The 24260-nt window shown below is 44.1% G+C and overlaps 1 protein-coding gene across 3 annotated transcripts in view; it reads left to right on the top strand.

The window, feature by feature from the left end:
* The first annotated feature begins 18788 nt into the window (after positions 1-18788).
* SLC27A1 (solute carrier family 27 member 1) overlaps positions 18789-24260 on the top strand; it is a 57020-nt gene continuing 51548 nt past the window's right edge. Inside the window, exon 1 of one of the 3 annotated variants that reach the window (XM_079967825.1) lies at positions 18789-18920. Coding sequence is in view for 1 of the 3 variants with exons in the window: in XM_079967824.1 (XP_079823950.1) it covers positions 20719-20756 (38 nt within the window). In the remaining 2 variants the exon portion in view is untranslated. Of the gene's footprint in view, positions 18933-20616; positions 20757-24260 lie in introns of those variants that run through there. The other 2 variants (XM_079967826.1, XM_079967824.1) reach the window with 2 other exon arrangements.

Here is a 24260-nt window from a genome sequence, read left to right as displayed (position 1 = left end):
AGGAGGAAGTAGAAGGGGCTGCTGTCTATCTAGCTGGCTATTTTAAACTGCTGAGGGGAATTGGATTAAGGCTTACTGGTGTCTTGCTTTGTCCTGAAGGCAGGCTGCCTGACACATTTAAATTGGATTTTGTTCTGGCAGTGCCAAGTGGGAATTCACTGGGCAGCTGGATCTTTGAGAGTGATGCTCTCCCACACTAGGAGCTAGCTAACCACTGAGCTTCTAGGTCAGGTGTGGGGATACTTTTTGAGCCCAAGGACTACACTCCCTTCTGAGAAACCTTACAGTGCTTGGCAGGGCCAGAAGCAAAGGGGGGCTGAGTAATAAATGTGCATGCTACTTTTGTGCAGTAAGCACTTTGGGCCAAATTTAGTTAACCAATCTCGCTAGCAGAAGTCTGCACAAGGACTTTCCCCACTTCTCCTCTCCCACTCCCCAGTTGGTTAAGGGGGTTGGGCAGGAGAACCTCCAGAACAGCACACAAGGGGAGGAGAGGGGAGATAGTTCCATCAGACAAGCAGAAAGGCTTGCTCTCATAGAGTTGAAGTCCTCTTTCTGTGTCCTCCATCCAGGAACACAAGACACATGATGAGGGTTCAAGTAGGCATTCTAGCCAGGCAAAAGCACCCAAAGAGGGTGCAGAGCTGGGCTGATGAGGGGTGTGACTTGACACCTAGTCCCTCGGTTCCCCGTTCCTGCTCTGTGTTAACCTCCAGATGTTGTTGGAGGACTCCAGCTCCCGTCAGCTCCAGCGGTTGTGGCCAGTGGAGATGGGAGCTGAGAGAGGTGGTCCCGCAACCCCTGTAGGTTCCCCACCACCACCACTGTAGGTGGCTGCAAGGCATGACAAACTGATTGCCAGGGGAACAGATCTGGCAGGTGGTTAAACTGAATATTCTGGACACTTGTTATGTTATCTCAGATTTTGACCAGGTGTTTGCTCTCCTCCCCTTTCTCTTTGCCTTGCATCATCTGCTTTCATCGGACGATGACTCTTGACTCCACCCCTTTCCCTCTTATTCAACTACCTTTACTCAAACAATTCCCTTAGGATATTTTTTGAAACTTATCTTTAGGGACTATCAATCAATTTAAAGATGAGTTATTTAACCATCTGCCTCCTAACTGATCAATATATTAAATTAAATTTAAATACATTTGTATTGTACCAAAACGTCAATAGAGGTTGCTGTTTGAGATGTTGGAGAAACCACAAGGGGACTTTTCAGTTTAATAAATGGAGCTACCTGTCGGCTATTAGAAGGGAGAGCCATAATATTTTCTTTTTCATTCCTTATTGCAATAACACACAAGAACTCAAATAACTTTAGAAATTAAACAGTGCAAACTCACAGCCTCTCAGATTAAAATTGCCCCCAACATTGAATCAGCTTAAGTTTTAATCGCGTCACACTGTTGGCTCATGTCAAGTTTGTGGTCAACCAAGACTCCTAGATCCTTTTCACATGTACTGCTCTCAAGCCAGGTGTCACCCATCTTGTATTTGTGCCTCTCATTTTTTTTTGCCCAAGTGCAATAATTTACATTTCTCCCTATTAAAATTCATCTTGTTTGTTTTGGCCCAGTTCTCTAATCTGTCAAGGTCGTTTTGAAGTGTGATCTTCTGTCTAATTGGGTTTTATACTGTGCCCTATCCCTGAGAGGCTTAGAGAGAGGAATGTGAAAAAGATCTAGGAGTCTTGGTTGACCACAAACTTGACATGAGCCAACAGTGTGACGCGGCAGCTAAAAAAGCCAATGCAATTCTGGGCTGCATCAATAGGAGTATAGCATCTAGATCACGGGAAGTAATAGTGCCACTGTATTCTGCTCTGGTCAGACCTCACCTGGAGGACTGTGTCCAGTTCTGGGCACCACAGTTCAAGAAGGACACTGACAAACTGGAACGTGTCCAGAGGAGGGCAACCAAAATGCTCAAAGGCCTGGAAACGATGCCTTATGAGGAACGGCTAAGGGAGCTGGGCATGTTTAGCCTGGAGAAGAGGAGGTTAAGGGGTGATATGATAGCCATGTTCAAATATATAAAAGGATGTCACATAGAGGAGGGAGAAAGGTTGTTTTCTGCTGCTCCCGAGAAGCGGACACGGAGCAATGGATCCAAACTACAAGAAAGAAGATTCCACCTAAACATTAGGAAGAACTTCCTGACAGTAAGAGCTGTTTGACAGTGGAATTTGCTGCCAAGGAGTGTGGTGGAGTCTCCTTCTTTGGAGGTCTTTAAGCAGAGACTTGACAACCATATGTCAGGAGTGCGCTGATGGTGTTTCCTGCTTGGCAGGGGGTTGGACTCGATGGCCCTTGTGGTCTCTTCCAATTCTATGATTCTAGGAGTCAAACAGGATTGTTTGTATGTAACAGTTAAATGCTTGAGTAACTCCTTTTCCAATTGGAGTATTTCAGAAGCTTCTGCAACAAGAACGACTCAAAAATATGCAGAAACATTTCACCAAATTAAATATTAAACAAACCCCTAGCTGTTTAAACCATCTTGCTCATCCCAGGGCACTTCCTTGCAGATTTCTTGGGGGCGGGGATTATGGCTGCACTCATTTAGTTTATCAAGCCTGCAAGCCACTCCCCATCTAAGCCTGTTCTGCAGATGTGCCACACACACCCACACACCCAGTGTTGTTGCAGCACTTCCCCTCTTTTGGCTGTCCTCTCCCTTTGTTCCTGTGCCCATTTCTGTCTGTTCAGACAGCATGTATTTGGAGAAGCAAGAAAATATCAAACGTAGCTGGAATCAGTATCAATCTTTTAGGTGCCAGCCCCCCTTTCCCAAGTTGACAAATATTCCCAATTCCTAGCTGCAATTGTTGCTCCATCTAAGTGCATGGGCTACCAGATTCCAGGGCATTCTCAAGTCTGGACTGCTCCCAGGACTTCCATTTGCTGTTAAGTGCTCATGGCTACATATATAGTCATGTCAAATTTCCTCTTTTGCACTTGTGTTTAAATCTCACTCAACCTTTCTGTGTACCCGGCCACCTTGCTTCATTTCTGGGTGAAGATATGAATTTGCATGCATTCTTCACATTCTTTAAAGATGACTGGCTGGCTGGCTCTCAAGACTGGTTGCTCTGCATGGATGCTATGGAGGCTTGAATACCAGTGTCTGCCCAGTTAAAATATCTAGGCTTGCTCTTCAAAACAGGTGCTTGGCTGATGCTACAGATTGCCAGTAATGTGCCTGAGAATAGCTTTGTGGAGATCCTTTTCAATTATGGGCTTGGCACAATATGGTGTAGGCAGGGCTGTGACAGAACACTCCTCATCTCCCCTCCCTCCCTCTTTCCTGTGGCAGGAGCGGGAGAAAATAGTGGCTGCCATTAGCGATTCTCCAAAGCCACCTCCGGAGCGCATTACGCTGACCCTCCCAGTGTTGAATGCGGCTCGCAGCGTGGTGTTTGTGGCCACTGGGGACAGCAAGGCTGCCGTGATTAAGGTAACATGCATCCTGTGGCTTCTTTCTCACAGGTTTGGAGGTGCGCTGGATTCCACCCTGGGAAAGAAGAGAATGGATTTGTTGTGGGGGGTGGGTCAGGAATACCAAGAGCTAGGAAACTTAGTACTGGTATGTTTTTACCTGGGGTGGGGTACCTGTGGTCCTGAGTCCATTTTTGGATCACAGCTTCTAGCATCCCTGGACATTGGCCATTCCAGCTGGGCTTGATGGGATTAAAGAAATTGCTATTTGGATGGAGATGCAAGAAGAAGATGTGGCAAAGACGGTACATAATGCCTTTAGAATTAAAGTAAGGACAAATAAAGCGAAGAAATTCCCAGGAGATTATTTGGTGATATTTAGAGATAGAGAAATGAGAAATTTAATTTTGCAAAAAAATAGGGAGAGAAGATTGAATATTGGGGGGAATAACATAATCATTTTTAAAGACATCCCACTTCGCCTGCTGAAAAAATGCAACCAATACCAACAGTTAGTGCAAGCCCTCAGGAAAAATAATATTGAATTTAGATGGGAGTTCCCAGAAGGACTTTCATTTGCTTACAAAGGGAAAAGACACAGAATAACAAGACCGGATGAACTGGACAAATTTCTGAGAAGGTACAAAGAATTGGGAAGTGAAGAAACTGCACCAATGGGGGCAGGAGCTGAAGGAGAAGACTCGCAAGATTCAGATGAGGAGAGGAAGAGAAAGAAGAGGGGGAAATAAATTAAAGACTATTATTAAAAACTAATCAGAAGATATTATGGCGCTGAAATTATGGACCTGGAATGTCAATGGGATAAATGGGGGGGGGGGGACGGAACAAATTCAACAATATTTGAAAAAACAAAATTTGGACATTATTTGTTTGCAGGAGACTCATGTGATGAGGAGACATAGAAAAATTTTGGTAAATAAAAAATTAGGGAATGAATTTATTTCATCGGACAAAATTAAAAAAAGAGGAGTGGTTCTATATATTAAAAATAAAATAGAAGTCCACCAGATTTTTAAAGATGAAGAAGGTAGAATTGTGGCAGTACAAGTCAAATGGCAAGGTGAAAAAATAATAATCGTCGAAGTGTATGCACCTAATGAAAACAAAATGGATTTTTTCAGAGACTTAGAAGAGAAATTATTTGAATATATTGATCAAAAAATTATAATAATGGGTGATATGAACGCAGTGGTCTCAATGGAGATGGATAGATTAAGAGCATCAGGAAAATCAAAAGAAGGGAAGTTACCAAAGCCTTTTTTTTCGATGGCAGAGAATTGCAATTTAATTGATATCTGGAGATTGAAACACCCATTGGAAAAACAGTTTACCTATCAATCAGAAGCAAATCAATCAATGTCAAGAATTGATCAAATATGGATAACAAATGACCTTACAACAAGAATCTTAAAGATTGAAATACAACCTAAGGTGCTTTCGGACCATAATCCAATAAAATGTACCTGTCAGGGAACTGCCATCGGAGCCAAGGGTGGAGGTACGGCTCCCCAATGACGCCGGAGAGGGAACCAGCAAGGAGAGAGGGAGAGCTTCCTCTGGGGAAGGAAATCAGCGTGACGCCAGGAAGAAAGGGGAGGCTGAGAGGGCTTCGGAGGGAGGGCTCCAAGACTCTTCCACCAGCGGGGGAGAGCACAGGACCTCCGCTGGGCACGCCCACTCTGCGCAGAAAGCTTCCGCGCAGGGAGGCTAGGAGGAGACTTGGTGTAAAAGAACTTTTATGTTGGAAGAAGTTCAGGAGACGCCACGGTGTGAGGGCTGTCCTGCCAGGGAAAGGTTTTAGCCAGACAACCCAGCCTGGAGCAGTTTGCGGCTTACGCACAAGCAACCCCAATTCCCATAACAGCAATCCGTCAGTCCTTGACGTTGCTTGTGCACAGAGCAGGAGAGGCAGCATCATGAGTCAGACTGGAGGAGCAGGCGCCTGAGAGGGAGCCAGGGGAGGACCAACTCTGGAGGAGAGAAACAGAGATTTGGAACAGCAGCTGGCTCTACTAGCGGCGCGGCTAGATGAAAGGCGGACTCAGGATGCCCAGGGGAAACCCACCCCCATCGCAAGGAAGGTACCGGGACTGGTGCATAAGTTTGGGGGCAATCCCAGAGATTATAATGTATTTAAGACGGGGGTGCAGTACGCGCTGGACCTGCAGTATGATGACTTTGTGGACGATGGGGCGAGGGTAGCCTATGTGATAGGGCATCTTCAAGACGGTGCCAGGGAATGGGCCAGACCCTTAATGGCCTCGGACAATGCTGCCTTAAAGGACCTGAGGAATTTTTTTAGCGCGATGGACCACATGTTTTCCAGTGAAGTGGAGCAGAGCATGACGCGCAGGGAACTGATGGCGTGCAAACAAGGGAGCCAATCAGTTAGAGAGTACTGGTCGCGGTTTGCGATGCTTATCCACAAACTTGGGTGGCAACTGGGTTCGGAACCAGTGCAGATGCTATTTGAGGAAGGCTTAGCCCCTTCGGTAAAGGACGAACTTTCCCGCTTGCCCCGCCCGCAATTGATGGATCAGCTGGCTAAAATGGCGCTTGCTGTTGGAGTACGCCAAGAGGAGCGCGCTCTAGAGAAGCGGGAAGGGAGAGCCGAGCGTTGGCATGACAACCGCATTCCTGAAATGCCGGAGCAACCTTCCCAGCCAGCGGAGCCAATGGAAATCGGAGGGGCGCAAGCGCGCGGGGTTTCAAACTCCGGCGAGGTTCGCAAAAAGGAGGGGAAAACAACCAGGAAGTGTTTTCTCTGCCAACAGCCAGGGCATTTTGCCAGGGTCTGCCCTCAGAGAAAGGCATGGCAAGGAATGGTGGGGGCGGCTGGTACTGAGGAGGAGGGGAATAAAGAGCAGGGAAACGCCAGCGCTTGGCTGCCGATGAGCGGGCACAGCAGCCAGGCCAGCAACCAGTAAAAGTGCCCAAACCAGACCCTCCCCGAGCAGCCATAGCCATAGAGGTGGTGCTAGAACTCCCTAACGGACACCCAATCAAGGTGAAGGCACTGCTGGACTCAGGCAGCTCCTGCAACTTCTTTAGCAGAGATTTTGCACTAGAGCACCAGCTCCACGTTGTGCCTCTAGAGCACCCCTTACAAGTTACGACCATTCATGGGAGAGAACTCCTGGGGGGAGAAGTGACCCACCAGACTCCTCCCATGAAGATGAGGGTTTCCAGACACACTGAGACAATTGCCTTTCACGTTGCCACACTAGCCGGGCCGCCAATCATACTGGGGATGAGCTGGCTGGCCCTGCACAATCCAGTGGTGGCATGGCACCAGCGGACAGTCACCTTTGGGTCAGCTCACTGCTTGGAACACTGCCACAGGGGGGAAACCCCAAGGATGGCCGTAGCCAGGGTGGCAGGGATGGCGGTAGGGGAAAAGAGGAGAGTACCACCGCAATACGCTGACATGGAGGATATCTTCAGTGAGAAGGAGGCGGATAGACTACCCCCTCATAGGCCCTTTGACTGTCAAATCAACCTACTCCCAGGGGCTCAGCTGCCAGTGGGTAAGCTGTATGCCATGTCGGACAGGGAGATGCAGGAGTTGCGGAAGTTTATTGACAAGAACCTGAAGAGAGGTTTCATAAGAGAATCGAGGGCGGTGGGGGGCAGTCCAGTGTTCTTTGTGGACAAAAAAGACTCCAAAGAGCCTAGATTAATCGTGGACTATCGGGGGTTAAACTTGGTATCGGAACCAGTGACCTTCCCAATGCCCAGGATTGATGACATTTTAACCAGGGTAAGGAAGGGGAAAATTTTTACCAAGCTGGACCTTCGGGGGGCGTACAATTTGATTAGGATGAATGGAAAACCACCATGTTAACGCATCTGGGGGCCTTTGAGTACTTGGTTATGCCTTTCAGATTACAATCAGGCTCCGCCTGTTTTCAATCTTTCATGCACCACGTTTTGGGGTCCCTGCTGTACAAGAATTGCGTGGCCTTTCTAGATGACGTGCTAATCTACTCAGAGAACGAGGAGCAGCATGTTAAAGATGTCAGGGAAGTGCTGAAGAGGCTGCAGGAGCACCAGTTGTGGGTCAAACTGGAGAAGTGCCAATTCCATGCCCGAGAGGTTGAGTTCCTGGGTTACAGGTTGTCGGACAAGGGCTTAGCCATGGACCCAAGCAAGGTGCAGGCGGTGCTAGAATGGAAGACCCCCAAGAACCGGAAGGACGTGCAGAGGTTCCTGGGGTTTGGGAACTTCTATAGGAAGTTCATCAAGAACTTCGCCCATTTAACTGCACCCATCACCGATTGTCTCAGCAGCAAAAAGAGGTTTGAATGGACAGAAGAGGCACAGCAATCCTTTGAAAGGCTAAAGAGGGTGTTCGCTTCAGAAGAGCAGCTTTTGCACATGGATCTGCAAAAGCGAATGAGGCTGGAGACAGACGCGTCAGACAGAGCGGTGGGGGCCGTACTGCTCCAGCCAGGAGACCAGTCAGACTGGAGGCCGTGCGCTTTTTTTTCAAGGAAGCTGAGCAAGTCAGAACAGAACTGGTAGGGTTGACGAGGGACGACGAGTACGCCCAAACAAAAATCAGGGAGCTCAGGAACGCAGGAGAAAATCAGGGGGGTTTTGAGGAAAAGGAAGGGGCATTTTATTACAGGGGAGCATTGTACATACCAGAGGGGGACTTGAGGAGAAGAGTACTCAAACAACTACATGACAACCCCACGGCGGGGCATTTTGGTCAACACAAAACCATGTTGCTTGTCACCAGGCAGTTCTGGTGGCCAAGAGTGAGGGAAGATGTGCAGGAGTACGTACGGGGGTGCGACCGCTGCCAGCGGGCTAAGGGGGAGAAAGCAGCACCCGCGAGGTTACTGGAACCCTTGCCCACTCCAGGAAGACCATGGGAGGTGGTATCCATGAATTTTATGACCGATTTGCCCAAGTCCAGGGGGAAAACAGCCGTCATGGTGGTAGTCGACTTGTTAACCAAAATGTGCCATTTCATTGCTTGCTCGCATGCAGTAACGGCAGAGGAAACAGCAAGGCTGTTTGTAGATCACGTCTTCCGGTTGCATGGCGCCCCCTTGAGGGTTTTGTCCGACAGAGGAAGGCAATTTACTTCCAGATTCTGGAGGAAGCTCATGAGCTTGCTGCAAGTCAAGGTGAGTTTCTCGACGGCCAGACACCCGGAGACAAACGGACAAGCAGAAAGAGCTAATAGCATTCTCCAACAGTACCTACGCTGCTACGTCAGCGAGAGGGAGAACGACTGGGTGGAAAAACTAGCGCTGGCCGAATTTGCTTACAATAACGCTGAACATGTGTCCACGGGGATGAGTCCGTTCATGGCCAATTACGGGTATCACCCCAGGGCCTTCCCAGGGGAGGGGGAGGAGAGGTGGAGTGTGCCAGCGGCAGAGCAGTTTGTGGAAGAAATGGAGGCATTACACCAACAGCTTAAGATGAACCTGGAGAGGGCCAAGGAAGTGTACAAGAGGCAGGCAGACAAGCACCACAGAGAAGGGGAGACCATAAGGGTTGGGGACTGGGTATGGTTGTCAACCAAAGGGCTACCGTTCAAGGGAGGTTGTAAGAAATTACGGCCAAGGTAACTGGGACCTTTCGAGGTAACACAGCGGGTGAACCCTGTGGCCTTTAGGCTCAACTTGCCGACTAACATGAAACTACATCCGGTGTTCCACAGGTCCTTACTGTCACCATACCGGGAAGGGAGGGAATTTCCGGGGCGGGAGAGAGAGATCCCCACTCATCCACAGGTGGAGGAAAGGGAACTCAGTGGTCAAGCCGCGGAAATTCTCGATTCAAGGTGGAGAGGGAGACAAGTGGAATATTTGGTAGCTTGGGAGGGGGAGCCCGAGTCGGAAAACATGTGGGTTCCTGCAGAAGCGGTCAGGGATGAGTATCTGCGGGAGGAGTTTCACCGCAGGATTGAAGATTCTTACGTGGAGATTTTTAAAGATATACCTAAGCCCATTTTGGATGCAAGAGGTGAATACAGAGATCTGGCTACACTATTGAAAAAAAGTAGAATCTTCTTTAGGTGGGAATTTTCCCAAGGCCTATCTTTCAAATACAGAGGAAAGAAAATAAGAATAAAGACACTGAGTGATAAAGACAAATTTTTGAGAGACCACGAAGAAGATCTGTTGAAGAAAGTGGAGGCTGGAGAGGAACCAACACTACCAGGGAAAGGAATATTGGACATAGCAAACTTATCATTTGGATTGCAGCCACCGACAGAAGACGAACAACAATTGGGAGCAGTAGGAGTAGTAAGTAAATAACCCCATCATGGCTTTGCGACTGTTAGGCTGGAACTGCAACGGTTTGAACGTACCTCGGAAGAGGAAGAACGTTTTTCATATATTAAAGAAACAACAACTGGACTTGATTTGCTTACAAGAGACACATGTGATGAGAGTACATAGAAGATTACTTATTAACAAAAAAATAGGACAAGAATTTATCTCATCTGACAGAGTGAAAAAAAGACAGTCTGATGCCGAAACTGATATTTAAAGATGAACAAGGAAGATATTTGGCAATTGAAATTCAAGTTCAAGGACAGAAATTTTTGATTGTAGGAGTTTATGCACCGAATGAAGGTAAATCTGATTTTTTTAAGAAGTTGCATGAGACATTGTTGGATTATTTGGACTTTAATGTAATTTTGATGGGAGATATGAATGGAGTAGTCTCTACAAATATGGATAAAGCACAAAGACAAGTGATTTCTAAAGATGGAAGACTACCAAAAACCTTTTTTGAAATGACTGACAATATGGACTTGGTTGATATCTGGAGAACAAAAAATCCTCTTGAGAGAGAGGGGACCTTCTTTTCTGAAGCCAAAATGACCTGGACTAGAATTGACCAAATTCTAGAGGATTGGCGCCAAAGATAAAAAAAGTGGAAATCTGCCCAAAAACATGCTCCGACCATAATGCCGTGAGGATGGAGATGAATCAAACAACAGCTGGTACCTTTAGATGGAGGATGAATGACACCTTATTCAGAGATAAAGAAATCTGCAAAAAGGCCCAAAAAACATTGAGAGACTATTTTGAGATTAATATGAGGACTAATGTTGAAAAAAGAGTAATCTGGGATGCAAGCAAAGCCGTTATGAGAGGCTTCTTGATACAACAAAATGCAATAAAAAAAGAAGCCAAAATGCGAAAAAGGATAAGATTTTGGAAAAGATAAAAGAAGGAGAAAAGAAATTAAGATCAAAACCAAAGTCTCAGGAGATTTTGAGAGAAATTAAACTATATCAAATTCAATATATGGAATTGATGAATCGAGAAATAGAATGGAAAATCAAACAAATGAGACAAAAGACCTTTGAATCCGCAGATAAATGTGGTAAATTTTTGGCTTGGCAATTGAAGACACAAAAATTAAACACAGTGACAAACCTAGAGGTGGATGGAAAGAATATTTATAATCCAATGGAGATTAGAAGCTGCTTCCAGAGATACTTTAAGCAATTATATGCACAAGGGCCACAAAAAGACTCTGATATAGAACAGTTTTTGGAGAAAAATGGACTGAAAAAAAATTCAAATGAAAGTAAAGTACTTTTGAATCAGAAAATAACTGAACAAGAAATAGAAGGTGCTATTCAAAACATCTACAGCTGCAAGAGTTTGTTCATTCAGTAGCTTTCAGCTTTCAGGCGGCCTCCATCTCCTTCACTTACAAAGCGCTTCCTTCCCCTGGGACGCAGGTGGCGCTGTGGGTTAAAGCCTCAGCGCCTAGGGCTTGCCGATCGAAAGGTCGGCGGTTCGAATCCCTGCGGCGGGGTGCGCTCCCGCTGCTCGGTCCCAGCGCCTGCCAACCCAGCAGTTCGAAAGCACCTCCGGGTGCAAGTAGATAAATAGGGACCGCTTACCAGCGGGAAGGTAAATGGCGTTTCCGTGTGTGGCTCTGGCTCTGGCTCTGGCCAGAGCAGCGATGTCACGCTGGCCACGTGACCCGGAAGTGTCTCCGGACAGCGCTGGCCCCTGGCCTCTTAAGTGAGATGGGCGCACAACCCCAGAGTCTGTCAAGACTGGCCCGTACGGGCAGGGGTACCTTTACCTTTACCTTTATTCAAAACATGCAATTGGGCAAATCTCCGGGGCCTGACGGATTGACTTCCAAATACTATAAAACTTTAAAGGAATGGATATTACAACCTTTGAAGGAAGTCTGTAATGAAATCCTTGAGGGGAAAAAAGCACCTGAAACGTGGAAAGAGGCTTATATCACGCTTATACCGAAGACAGAGACTGAAAAGACCCAATTTAAGAACTACCGCCCAATTTCCTTATTAAATGTGGATTACAAAATTTTTGCTGACATTTTAGCTAAAAGATTGAAAAATGTTTTGATGGGGGAGATTCATAGGGACCAAGCAGGCTTTCTCCCGAGGAGACATTTATCAGATAATGTAAGGAACATAATAGACATTTTGGAAATGTTAGAAGTTAATATAAATACAAAAGCTGTTTTGATATTTGTTGACGCGGAGAAAGCCTTTGATAATATTTCTTGGACTTTTATGAAGAAGAATCTCCAGGGGATGGGGGTAGGTCAAGGGTTTGAAAACGGTATAGGCGCAATATATTCTGAACAAAAGGCTAAACTTATAGTGAACAATGTCATTACGGAAGAACTTAAGATAGAAAAAGGGACACGTCAGGGGTGCCCAATTTCCCCATTACTTTTCATCTCGGTCCTGGAGGTTTTGCTGAACATGATAAGAAAGGACCAGCTGGTTAAAGGAGTTCAGGTCAGAGCGAAACATTATAAACTGAGAGCATTTGCAGATGATTTGGTACTTACATTACAAGAGCCAGAATCTAGTTCTAAAAGGGTTTTGGAATTAATTCAAGAATTTGGTCAAGTGGCAGGATTTAAACTGAATAAGACAAAAACCAAGGTATTAGAGAAAAATTTAACAGTTATTGAGAAAGAGAGGTTTCAGAATGAGACAGGTTTAACTGTGGTTAAGAGTGTAAAATACTTGGGGATTAATATGACAGCTAAAAATATGAATTTATTTAAAGACAACTATGAGAAATGTTGGAAACAAGTGAAAAAAGATTTAGAAACTTGGTCAAATTTGAAGCTTTCTTTGTCTGGTCGAATAGCAGTTATAAAGATGAATGTATTGCCTAGAATGTTGTTTTTGTTCCAAACATTGCAAATTGTGGATAAGATGGAATGTTTCAAGGGTTGGCAGCAAGACATTTCTAAGTTTATCTGGCAGGGCAAAAAGCCCAGAATAAAATTTAAGATTTTAACTGATGCAAAGGAAAGGGGGGGATTCGCCCTGCCAGATTTGAAACTTTATTATGAATCAGCAGCTTTCTGCTGGTTAAAAGAATGGATGCTTCTTGAGAACACAGACATTTTAGATTTGGAAGGTTTTAATAATTTTTTTGGGTGGCATGCATATCTGTGGTACGACAAAGTTAAGGTTCATAAAGGTTTTAAAAACCATATTGTTAGGAAAGCATTGTATAATGTTTGGATTAAATACAAAGATTTGTTGAAGAACAAAACTCCAAGGTGGCTGTCACCAATGGAGGCAAAGGCATTGAAAAAGCTCAATACGGAGTCTAAATGGCCAAAATATTGTGAAATCTTGGAACAGGAGGATAACAAGTGGAAATTGCAGAGTTTTGAGAATCTAACAGATAAAGTGCGAGATTGGCTTCACTATTATCAAATAATGGAGGTTTATAAGTTGGACAGGAAAATTGGTTTTCAGGTGGAAAAATCAAAATTAGAAACAGAACTGTTAGAACCCAATACTAAGAATTTGTCAAAAATGTATAACTTGCTGTTGAAATGGAATACAGCAGATGAAACGGTTAAGTCAGCTATGATTAAGTGGGCACAAGATATTGGTCATAACATTATGTTTGCTGACTGGGAAAGGTTGTGGACCACCGGTATGAAATTTACGGCGTGTAACGCCTTGAGAGAGAATATTATGAAAATGATCTATAGGTGGTACATGACCCCAGTCAAGCTTGCAAAAATTTACCACTTATCAGATAACAAATGTTGGAAATGTAAAGAAAATGAAGGTACATTCTTTCACCTCTGGTGGACATGCCCAAGGATTAAGGCTTTCTGGGAAATGATATATAATGAAATGAAAAAGGTATTTAAATATACCTTCTTGAAGAAACCAGAGGCCTTTCTCCTGGGTATGGTTAGCCATGTGGTGCTAAAGAAGGACAGAACGTTTTTTATGTATGCTACAACAGCAGCAAGGATACTTATTGCAAAGTATTGGAAGACACCAGATCTACCCACTCTGGAAGAATGGCAGATGAAGATGACAGACTACATGGGACTGGCAAAGATGACTGGCAGAATCCGAGACCAGGAGAAAGAGACAGTGGAAGAAGATTGGAAGAAATTTAAAGACTATCTTAATAAACATTATAAAATTAATGAAGGTTAGAATTGACATGGGTTTAAAAACTATGTGGTTTTCAGGGGTGTTGATTATGGAAAAAGAATAAAATTATTAAAAAATATGGGAAGTAAGGGAATGGATTTGCTGATTAGATAATGAAATTGGAATACAGAAGGGGGAGGTGTGAGGAGGTCGGGGAAATTAGGTTCAAGAAAATAAGGATGGAAATTATACTTGTTTCTTTTTGTTTTTTGTTTATGTATGTTTTTATTGTTAAACTTTAATAAATATCATTAAAAAAAAAAAGGAGTTTCACCGCAGGTTCCCAAGGAAGCCGAAACCACTAGAGAGGTTCTGGGAGGAGCAATTTGTCACCACGGATGATGAAGAAGAGTTTATGGGGTATCCGACCTCCGAAGAGGAGGGAGGGGCGGTGTCAGGGGGAGAGGAATCCGACTGGGAAGATTGGCCAGCGGAAAGAGACAGCAGCAGGTGGAGAGCTATGTTTGAATCATCTGAGGAAGGGGATAGCTCATTCCAGGGATTCCCCGCATTGCCGTCAAAGGAACGGGCCAGGGGTGAGGAGGGCCCTGGGGGGGAGGTGGGTGTCAGGGAACTGCCATCGGAGCCAAGGGTGGAGGTACGGCTCCCCAATGACGCCAGAGAGGGAACCAGCAAGGAGAGAGGGAGAGCTTCCTCTGGGGAAGGAAATCAGCGTGACCCCAGGAAGAAAGGGGAGGCTGAGAGGGCTTCGGAGGGAGGGCTCCGAGACTCTTCCACCAGCGGGGAGAGCACAGGACCTCCGCTGGGCACGCCCACTCTGCGCAGAAAGCTTCCGCGCAGGGAGGCTAGGAGGAGACTTGGTGTAAAAGAACTTTTATGTTGGAAGAAGTTCAGGAGACGCCCACTGACGGATTCTGCCAGTGATTGAGACAGCCATGGTGTGAGGGCTGTACTGCCAGGGAAAGGTTTTAGCCAGACAACCCAGCCTGGAGCAGTTTGCAGCTTACGCACAAGCAACCCCAATTCCCATAACAGTACCTTAAAAGGATTTGAAGAAAAATCTTTCCGATGGAGAATAAACGAAAATCTTTTTGATGATCAAAAAATAGTAGAGAATGTGCAAAAACATATGAGGGATTATTTTATAAACAATATGAATCAAGGAACAAAAACAAGTATAGTTTGGGACGCTGGCAAAGCAGTCATGAGAGGTTTTTTTATACAACAGAATGCAATTAAAAACAAATATAGAGAGAAAGGGAAAAAAGAAATCTTAAAACAAATTATGGAAAATGAGAAGAAACTTATTGATAGACCTAATGATAAAAAATTGAAACTTAACATAAAAACATTACAAACGCAATTCTCTATGATAATAAACAAGGAAGTGGAATGGAACATCAAAAGGATGAGACAAAAGAACTTTGAAAATGCAAATAAATCTGGGAAACTACTAGCGTGGCAGATTAAAAAAAGGAAAGAACAAAGTATGGTGCATAAGATTGTGGTTGAAGATAAAGAGATTGATGACCAGAAAGGAATAAGGAAAGGATTTGTGGACTTTTATAGACAATTATACAAGAAGGAGAAAGATAATCTAAAGAAAATAGAAAAATACTTGAAAGAGAAAGGGGTGCAGAAAATTCCGACGAAAGAGAAAAGTAAATTAAATGAAAGAATAGAAATAGAAGAAATAAGAAATGCAATTAAAGAATTAAAAGGTGGAAAGACCCCAGGGCCGGATGGATTCAGTGCAAGATTTTACAAAGAAATGAAAGACATCCTAGTTGTACCACTGAGAGAAGTCATGAATGATATATTAACAAAAAGAGAGATACCAGAAACCTGGAAAGAAGCATATATTACCTTAATACCCAAGCAAGACTCAGATTTATCTCAAGTTAAGAATTATAGGCCGATTTCGCTTCTAAATAATGACTACAAACTGTTTGCCAATATATTAGCAAATAGGATGAAAAAAGTGTTGAAGGGTTTGATACATGAAGACCAAGCAGGTTTTCTTCCTGGCAGACAAATGAAAGATAATATTAGGAATGTAATTAACGTTTTGGAATATTTGAATGCCAGGAATGATAAGCAAGCTATGTTGATATTTGTGGATGCGGAAAAGGCCTTTGATAATATTTCTTGGGAATTTATGTTAAAAAACTTTGAAATGATGGATATTGGACAAGGAATTATGAATGGTATTGGGGCAATATATAGAGACCAAAGAGCAAAATTAATAGTTAACAATGTGGTAACAGAAAACATAAAAATAACTAAAGGAACTAGGTAAGGATGTCCGCTTTCACCACTGTTATTTATCACGGTACTGGAAGTCCTTTTAAGAGCAATAAGAGGCAATGAACAGATAAAAGGGATAACAGTAGGAAGTAAACAATATAAGGTTAAGGCCTTTGCCGATGACTTGGTACTAACTTTGGAAAATTCGACAAATACTGTAACAGAAGTTTTGAATGAAATAGAACAGTTTGGTCAATTGGCGGGATTTATCTTGAATAAGAAAAAGACAAAAATGTTTAGTAAAAATATGGATCGAGAAACTACCGATAAAGTGCAGCAACAATTAGAAATAGAAGTGGTAAAGAAAGTTAAATATTTAGGAGTTTGGTTAACCCCCAGAAGTATTGATTTGTATCAGAATAACTACATACCAACTTGGAGTAAGATTAAAAAAGACTTAAAGGTGTGGGAAAGAATGAAATTCTCATTTTGGGGAAGAAGTGCAATAATAAAAATGAACGTGCTACCAAAGATGTTATTTTTATTTCAAACTGTTCCAGTAATCAGGGGGGCAGCTACCTTTAAAAACTGGCAAAGAGAAATTTCAAGGTTTATATGGCAGGGTAAGAAGCCGAGAATAAAGTTTAAGCTACTGACTGATTTAAAAGAAAGAGGAGGCTTCGCCCTGCCAGACCTGAAATTATATTATGAAGCATCTTGCCTCTGCTGGTTGAAGGAATGGATGAAATTAGAAAACACTGACTTGCTAGATCTAGAAGGTTTTGATAATAGATTTGGGTGGCATGCTTATTTATGGTATGACAAAAAGCGAGTACATAAAGGTTTCGAAAACCACACCATAAGGTCTTTGATAGAGGTATGGGAAAAGTATAAAAACTTGTTGGAAGTAAAAACTCCATATTGGTTGTCACCACTAGAGGCGCTGTGTGAAAAAAATCAATATGAAAGGGGGTGGGCAACATACCAGAATTTAATAATAAAAACAGAAGGTAAATGGAGGTTGAAGTCATTTGAAGAAGTTAAGGAACATGTTAATGATTGGCTGCATTATTTTCAAATTAATGAAATGTTTAAAAAAGATCTAAAACTAAGAGGTTTTGAGGATAAAGAGTCGAAATTTCAGAAAGAAATAATAAACAGTGATATTAAAGTTTTGGCTAAAATGTATAAGATATTATTAGAATGCTATACAAAAGATGAAGAGGTAAAATCGGTTATGATTGACTGGGCCAAAGATTTTGGATATAATATACAAATGGAGGATTGGGAGAAATTATGGAAAGGTTTAAGATTCACTGCATGTACAACAATAAAAGAAAATGTGATGAAAATGATGTATCGATGGTATGTAACACCAAGTGAAGTTAGCAAGGATGTATAAAGGATGTAACAAATGTTGGAAATGTAAAGAAAAAGAGGGTACATTCTATCATATGTGGTGGGAGTGTAAGAAAGTAAAAAGCTTTTGGGAAATGATATATAACGAATTGAAGAAAATGTTTAAGTACACCTTTGTTAAGAAACCAGAAGCGTTTTTACTTGGTATTACAGGGAATGAGATAAATAAGAAAGAAAGGAAGCTATTTTTATATGCAGTGACTGTGGCAAGAATACTGATGGCTCAGAAATGGAAGCAAGAGGAGCTACCTACATTAGAAGAATGGAGATTGAAGATGACGGACTTTGCAGAACTTGATAGACTGACGGGAAGGATCCGAAATCGACGAGACCAAAGATTTATAGAAGACTGGGAAAAGTTTACAGAGTATATGCATAAATTAAGTGATAATCAAATAACGCTTGTAAGCTTTAATGAAGCTCTGTAAAAAGAAATGTTAGACTATGAGTAAAATAAGATTTTATTTATAAAAATAATAGAAGTAAGGTTTTAGAATTGTGTAAGAAATCAAGAAGGGAAGGAGTATCAGTCAAGTTGAGGGAAGTCAAAAAAGAGAATGGATATAAAAAAGATGTATGAACTGTATAAATTTTATATTGGAAAAAAATGAATAAAAATTATTATTATTATTTTAAAAAAAGATTCTATGATTCTATGATATTTAAGAGAGGTGCTGCTGCAGCCCAGCTTAGATGGGGCTATAGCCCAGCGGCTGACTGCAGCCCTCCAGTTGAAGAGAGGGCTTCAGACGAGAGCAAACGTAAGAGAAAAGCAAGAGTCGCATTCTGTGTAGAGAACTGTCGAGTTGGAAGGGACCCCAACGGTCATCTAGTCCAACCCCCTGCAACTCACTGGCTAGTCAACCCTGACAACATTTCTGGAGCAAGCCTGCAGAGGCCAGGGCGGGAAGCGGCCCTTTCTGTCAGTTCGGTCTGTAGAGTTGCTGCCAACGGACAACAACCAAAACCACCCAGTCAGTTATCGAAAGAGTTGCGTTTGTGTGAGAGACAGACGGACGAGGAAGGCTGGACAACATTCCCGAGCAGTCCGTCCGACCCACCGAGGACGTCGAGGTGCCCCTCCCGCCTTCGCAGCCCCTCCCATTGCCAAAGCAGAGCAGGAACCCCGCCCCCTCTTTCCGTTCCGCCGCCTTCCCAGCATCCTCGCCTTCCGCCCTCCCCCGTTTTCTCTAGGCCTCCCGGGCTCGATGTCTCGGGGCGGGGCTTTTGCCTCCAGGCCCCGCCCCGGGCCCGCCGGTGGAGTCGAGGGGCGGTGCTTCCTCTGAAGCGGCCGTCGGAGAGACGGACGGACGGGCGGAAGGTGGAAGAAGCCTCGCGAGTGAGCGGTGGGCGGTGGCGGCGCGAGGTACGGGAGCTGGTGCGTTGCCTTGACGACGGGGGCGCTGCCCTCGCCACGGTTCCTGAGGGGGCGGGGGGCGCCGTGCCATTGCCTGGCAACGGAGGGGGAGAGCGGCTGGGAGGGGGCGCGAGAGATGGGGCTCGGAGGGTCGCGGGAGGAAGCCTGGCGAGAAGCGCCCCCCCGGACCCGCGGGCTGGGTGGGGTGCCATCCCGGTGCCCCATAGGGATGTCATTTTACTATATTGTAAAACTGCCTGTATAAATGAACCCTGGCACACGATGCATCCATGGCCACTGAAAAGACTAGCCAAACGGACAGAAGACGAGACTGGATGGCAAGAGGGAGCTAGCCAGCCAACAGTTTGAGAGGTCCTGTGCTAGGAGAATGTCAGGAAATGCCATTGCATGCATATAATATGCCAGAAGAATCCGTCTGACCACTGCGGGAATCAGAATGCTGGACCAAATAGACATTTGATTTCATAGAATCATAGAGTTGGAAGAGACCACAAGGGCCATCGAGTCCAACCCCCTGCCAAGCAGGAAACACCATCAGAGCACTCCTGACATAATGGTTGTCAAGCCTCTGCTTAAAGACCTCCAAAGAAGGAGACTCCACCACACTCCTTGGCAGCAAATTCCACTATCGAACAGCTCTTACTGTCAGGAAGTTCTTCCTAATGTTTAGGTGGAATCTTCTTTCTTGTAGTTTGGATCCATTGCTCCGTGTCCGCTTCTCTGGAGCAGCAGAAAAACAACCTTTCTCCCTCCTCTATGTGACATCCTTTTATATATTTGAACATTGCTATCATATCACCCCTTAACCTCCTCTTCTCCAGGCTAAACATGCCCAGCTCCCTTAGCCGTTCCTCATAAGGCATCGTTTCCAGGCCTTTGACCATTTTGGTTGCCCTCCTCTGGACACGTTCCAGTTTGTCAGTGTCCTTCTTGAACTGTGGTGCCCAGAACTGGACACAGTCCTCCAGGTGAGGTCTGACCAGAGCAGAATACAGTGGCACTATTACTTCCCTTGATCTAGATGCTGTACTCCTATTGATGCAGCCCAGAATTGCATTGGCTTTTTTAGCTGCCGCGTCACACTGTTGGCTCATGTCAAGTTTGTGGTCAACCAAGACTCCTAGATCCTTTTCACATGTACTGCTCTCAAGCCAGGTGTCACCCATCTTGTATTTGTGCCTCTCATTTTTTTTGCCCAAGTGCAATACTTTACATTTCTCCCTGTTAAAATTCATCTTGTTTGTTTTGGCCCAGTTCTCTAATCTGTCAAGGTCGTTTTGAAGTGTGATTCTGTCCTCTGGGGTGTTAGCCATCCCTCCCAGTTTGGTGTCATCTGCAAATTTGATCAGGATGCCCTTGAGTCCATCATCCAAGTTGTTGAGAAAGATGTTGAATAAGACCGGGCCCAAGACAGAACCCTCTGGCACCCCACTAGTCACTCTTCTCCAGGATGAAGAGGAACCATTGATGAGCACCCTTTGGGTTCGGTCAGTCAGCCAGTTACAAATCCACTGAGTGGTAGCATAGTCAAGTCCGCATTTTACCAGCTTCTTTACAAGAATATTATGGGGCACCTTGTCAAATGCCTTGCTGAAATCAAGGTAGGCTACATCCACTGCGTTCCCTTCATCTACCAGGCTTGTAATTCTGTCAAAAAACGAGAATTACAAGCCTGGTAGATTTAATCCAGGAAGGCTCATCTTCCATACTTGCAGAAAAAAGATGAAAAATATTTCTAAAATCACGTGTTCCAGGTCTGATCACCAATAAACCAAGAATCAAGCTGATGCTCATATTTCTATGCAGGCACGTTTTTACCAGAAGGTAATATTTACAACAGAACCAAACTGGTGCTGGTTATGACTCAGATGTATCATACCTGCTTTTAGTCACCACACTTTAAAAGGGGGAGAGGAGGAGAAAAACAAATCCAGAGAGCATGTTGGATAGCAACACATACAACTAGATACAACAAAGAGTCCAGAATTTATGACATAAGGAAAAGTTGGTGGAACTGTGCTTGTTTAGCTTAGAGAAATGAAGATTAAAGCACTACATGATATCAGTTGGCAAATATCTAGACTGCAATAAAGATCACATGGAGCTGTTCACCTGAGTCACAAGGGAAGGGCAAGAATCAAGTTGAGACACAGCAGATTTAGGCAGGATAACAGAAAAAAGCTTTTGAAACTTAAGCACGGTTAGGTGATGTAGGGAATTTGGAGACTCATACCCACGCATCCAAAATGTTTTTGACAAGAGATGAGCAGACAGAGGAATCCCTGCAAATTCAGTAGACAATCTGCAAGGCACTGAAGGCCAGTCTTCAAATCCCTTCAGGTGATGTGGTTACCTCAGTCCTAAATTCACACTCACCAGTTCATCACATAAGAAGAGCGTGGGGAGAAAGCTCACCATGCTCATATTGTCACACATTATGCTAAAGCAGCCATAAGTTATGTACACACAGTTAAGTCTCACGGCAACCCTCAGTGCCATCAACCTAGGAAGATACCTGACCAGACTTTCCAAAACTTAAAACAGTTTGACTAAGCTGGCAGTTGGCAAAGGAATCTCAACATGTCAAAACATTTTCTTACCCAAAGCTACTGCTTTCCACAGATAACATGCCACCAAACACTGTCTCCTGAAGCTCTATTCCCAAGACACTCTTTTTGAGGGATTCCCAAAGCCGACAGTAAACCTGGCAAGATCTTTAAGTCCTCTTCCTAATGTTCCCAACTGTCCAGAAAAAAGAGTGGGGGCGGGCTTATTTCTAGCCTTCTCTTGTGAATAAAAGAAATGGGGAAGCCACTTTCCTTGCTCAGTCGAGAGAGCATGAGACTCTTAAGAGATTCTTAATCCCACAGTCACGGTGTTGAGCCTCACATTGTGTGAAAGATTCTTGCACTGCAGGAGGTTGGATTTAGATGAGCCTTGTGGTCCCTTCCAGTTCTACAATTCTATGAAATAAACTTCTATCTAGAAATGAAGTGGCCCTAAGGGGGAAAGGGGCAGCCCAGCTGAAACAGGCATTGTTGTTGGTGTTTGCTTTCGTGCCACCCTCTTCTGTGCATTACGTGAAGAAGTATATCTGAACCTATTACCAATTAATCTCTCTTTGCACAGAATTGTTAATTTTCTGACAGGGCACTTAAAATTTAGTTTCTAAAGTTGAAGTTTTTGTACATGGAATTAAATATTTTCTTCCAGTCTCTGTGGGAGACTGATTATTAACTTTGAATACAGAAGCCAGTGTGGTCAGACTCTAATATAATAAAGATCAAACATGGATTGCCAAATTGAGGAATAGGAAATAATACATGGATTTACCAACCCAGATGAATAGGGCATGTGTGATTATTGACAGCAATAGGCCTGTGTGTTATATTTTTATCCTGCCTCTTCTATAAAGAGCTCAGCGTGGTGTGTATAGGGGTTATCTTATTTTATCCTTGTAACAGCCCTATGACATAAACCGGGTCAAGAGTTTGTGACTGGCCCTGTATCACTCATAGCTTCATGACTACAGAGGAGTATGATTTTGGGTTTTCCCTGCCTGTGTCCAACTATCTGGATGCTACATTACATTGACTAAACATTAGGAAGAACTTCCTGACAGTAAGAGCTGTTCGACAGTGGAATTTGCTGCCAAGGAGTGTGGTGGAGTCTCCTTTGGAGGTCTTTAAGCAGAGGCGTGACAACCATATGTCAGGAGTGCTGTGATGGTGTTTCCTGCTTGGCAGGGGGTTGGACTCGATGGCCCTTGTGGTCTATTCCAACTCTATGATTCTATGACTTCTTGACTAGTGACTATACAAGGCACAACCTTATTAACTCTGTGTAGGGCTGTATGTACACTACACCCTCCCCCCCAAAAAAATGTGCCAAGAAAAATTCTGCTTGTAGAATGAATTGTAGGGATCAAATATATGAAACATTGGACTTCTTTGTAGAGTTGTTTTACTTCCTTAAACCCCCAACCCTAATGTAAGGGTGGTTGGAGGGACCTCAGTGCACCCTGATTTCACTGAGTGGGTCAAGAAGACTCTGTAGCAGAGCTATAAGAGCTGAGGTGGACTGAGGTGTGCCAGAGGCTGCTGCCAGAAATGCCTGGACAGCCGTTTAAATGAAGCCATGAAGTCTCTTCCTCACACTCTTCTAGTCCTACTTCATAGATGCTAATGGGCATCATCCCCTTCAAGACTCTCAAAAAAAAAGCCTGGATTGTGAGTAGGGGCATGCTTCTGAAAACTTGGTTTGGGAGTTAACATACCACAGATGTGAAAAGAAGGGAAAGGCAGTTCTTGAAGCCCAAGAGCTGGCAAACTGGCTTGCAGGATGTCATCCTGGTGATGATAGAGCTCCCATCATCCACAATCCAGGAGCAGGAAAGGCTTAATGATCTGATGATCTTTTGTGTAAGGATAACACAGACATTTTAGTCCTTACTTTGGTCAGAGAGGATGGCAAATGGTCCAAGGTAGGGCTTTTTACATCTTAACTATAGGTGTAGCTGTTTTAGAAGTAGTTCAAGGGGCTGGTTCTGTTCCTCAGAAAGACTTTGATCTTAGAGTAGTTCAGGAGATTCTCCCCAAATCCAGGGGGCAAAACCAAGTTACACCTTTCCTTGTGGCACTCAGCAATACTCTCATTGTGGAATTGGAAACAAGGGGGAGAAAAATATATGAATGAATAAGGAGACTTACAACAGAAAATGTTACGCGTTACCTGCTTCAAGATGCCATTCATGAATTCACTTGTTGCTGCTGAACTTCGAGCATGGTGGTGACAGTTCTCTGTGGGATCAGGGCAACAAGAAAGCAGATACCTACTGCCTCATGCAACCTGTACAAGGCATTTGGGCATCACACACAACTTTTATAGTTGCAGAATGAATTGCATTTCCTGAATACTGTAAATTGGTGTAGTGAGTTTTTGCTTCTAAGACTGGAATTTTAAAAGAATTTGGCAAGAAGTGGAATTCCAGAGAAGAAAGGGAATATTAGATTTTATTGTTGATGCAAGAAGGAATAGCAACTATGCGAGAAAACACTGGGAACCCTTTTTTCCTAACCATTGGAAGACTGCCTTGTGCCCTTGAGTTTTAAGAGTCTTGCATGTAACTATTCTGCATATAGTGCCCACTGCAGTTTTGACGGGAGCAGCTGGTGTGGTGGGAGGGTGCTACTGAGTTGTCCTCCTGACACTGACTGGTGTAGCTGCAGCTTACCAGGAGGGTGGGGCAGGGCAGAGGTGAGGTGAGGTCAGTGCTTATGGGTGCAATGACAAGAGTGCAAGATTGGCCCTGCCCGTGCATTCCTGCAG

This window comes from Podarcis cretensis (assembly GCF_951804945.1).
Source record: "Podarcis cretensis genome assembly, chromosome: 2".
In the NCBI taxonomy this organism is placed as follows: domain Eukaryota; kingdom Metazoa; phylum Chordata; class Lepidosauria; order Squamata; family Lacertidae; genus Podarcis; species Podarcis cretensis.
This window is presented reverse-complemented; position numbering and strand designations above follow the sequence as displayed.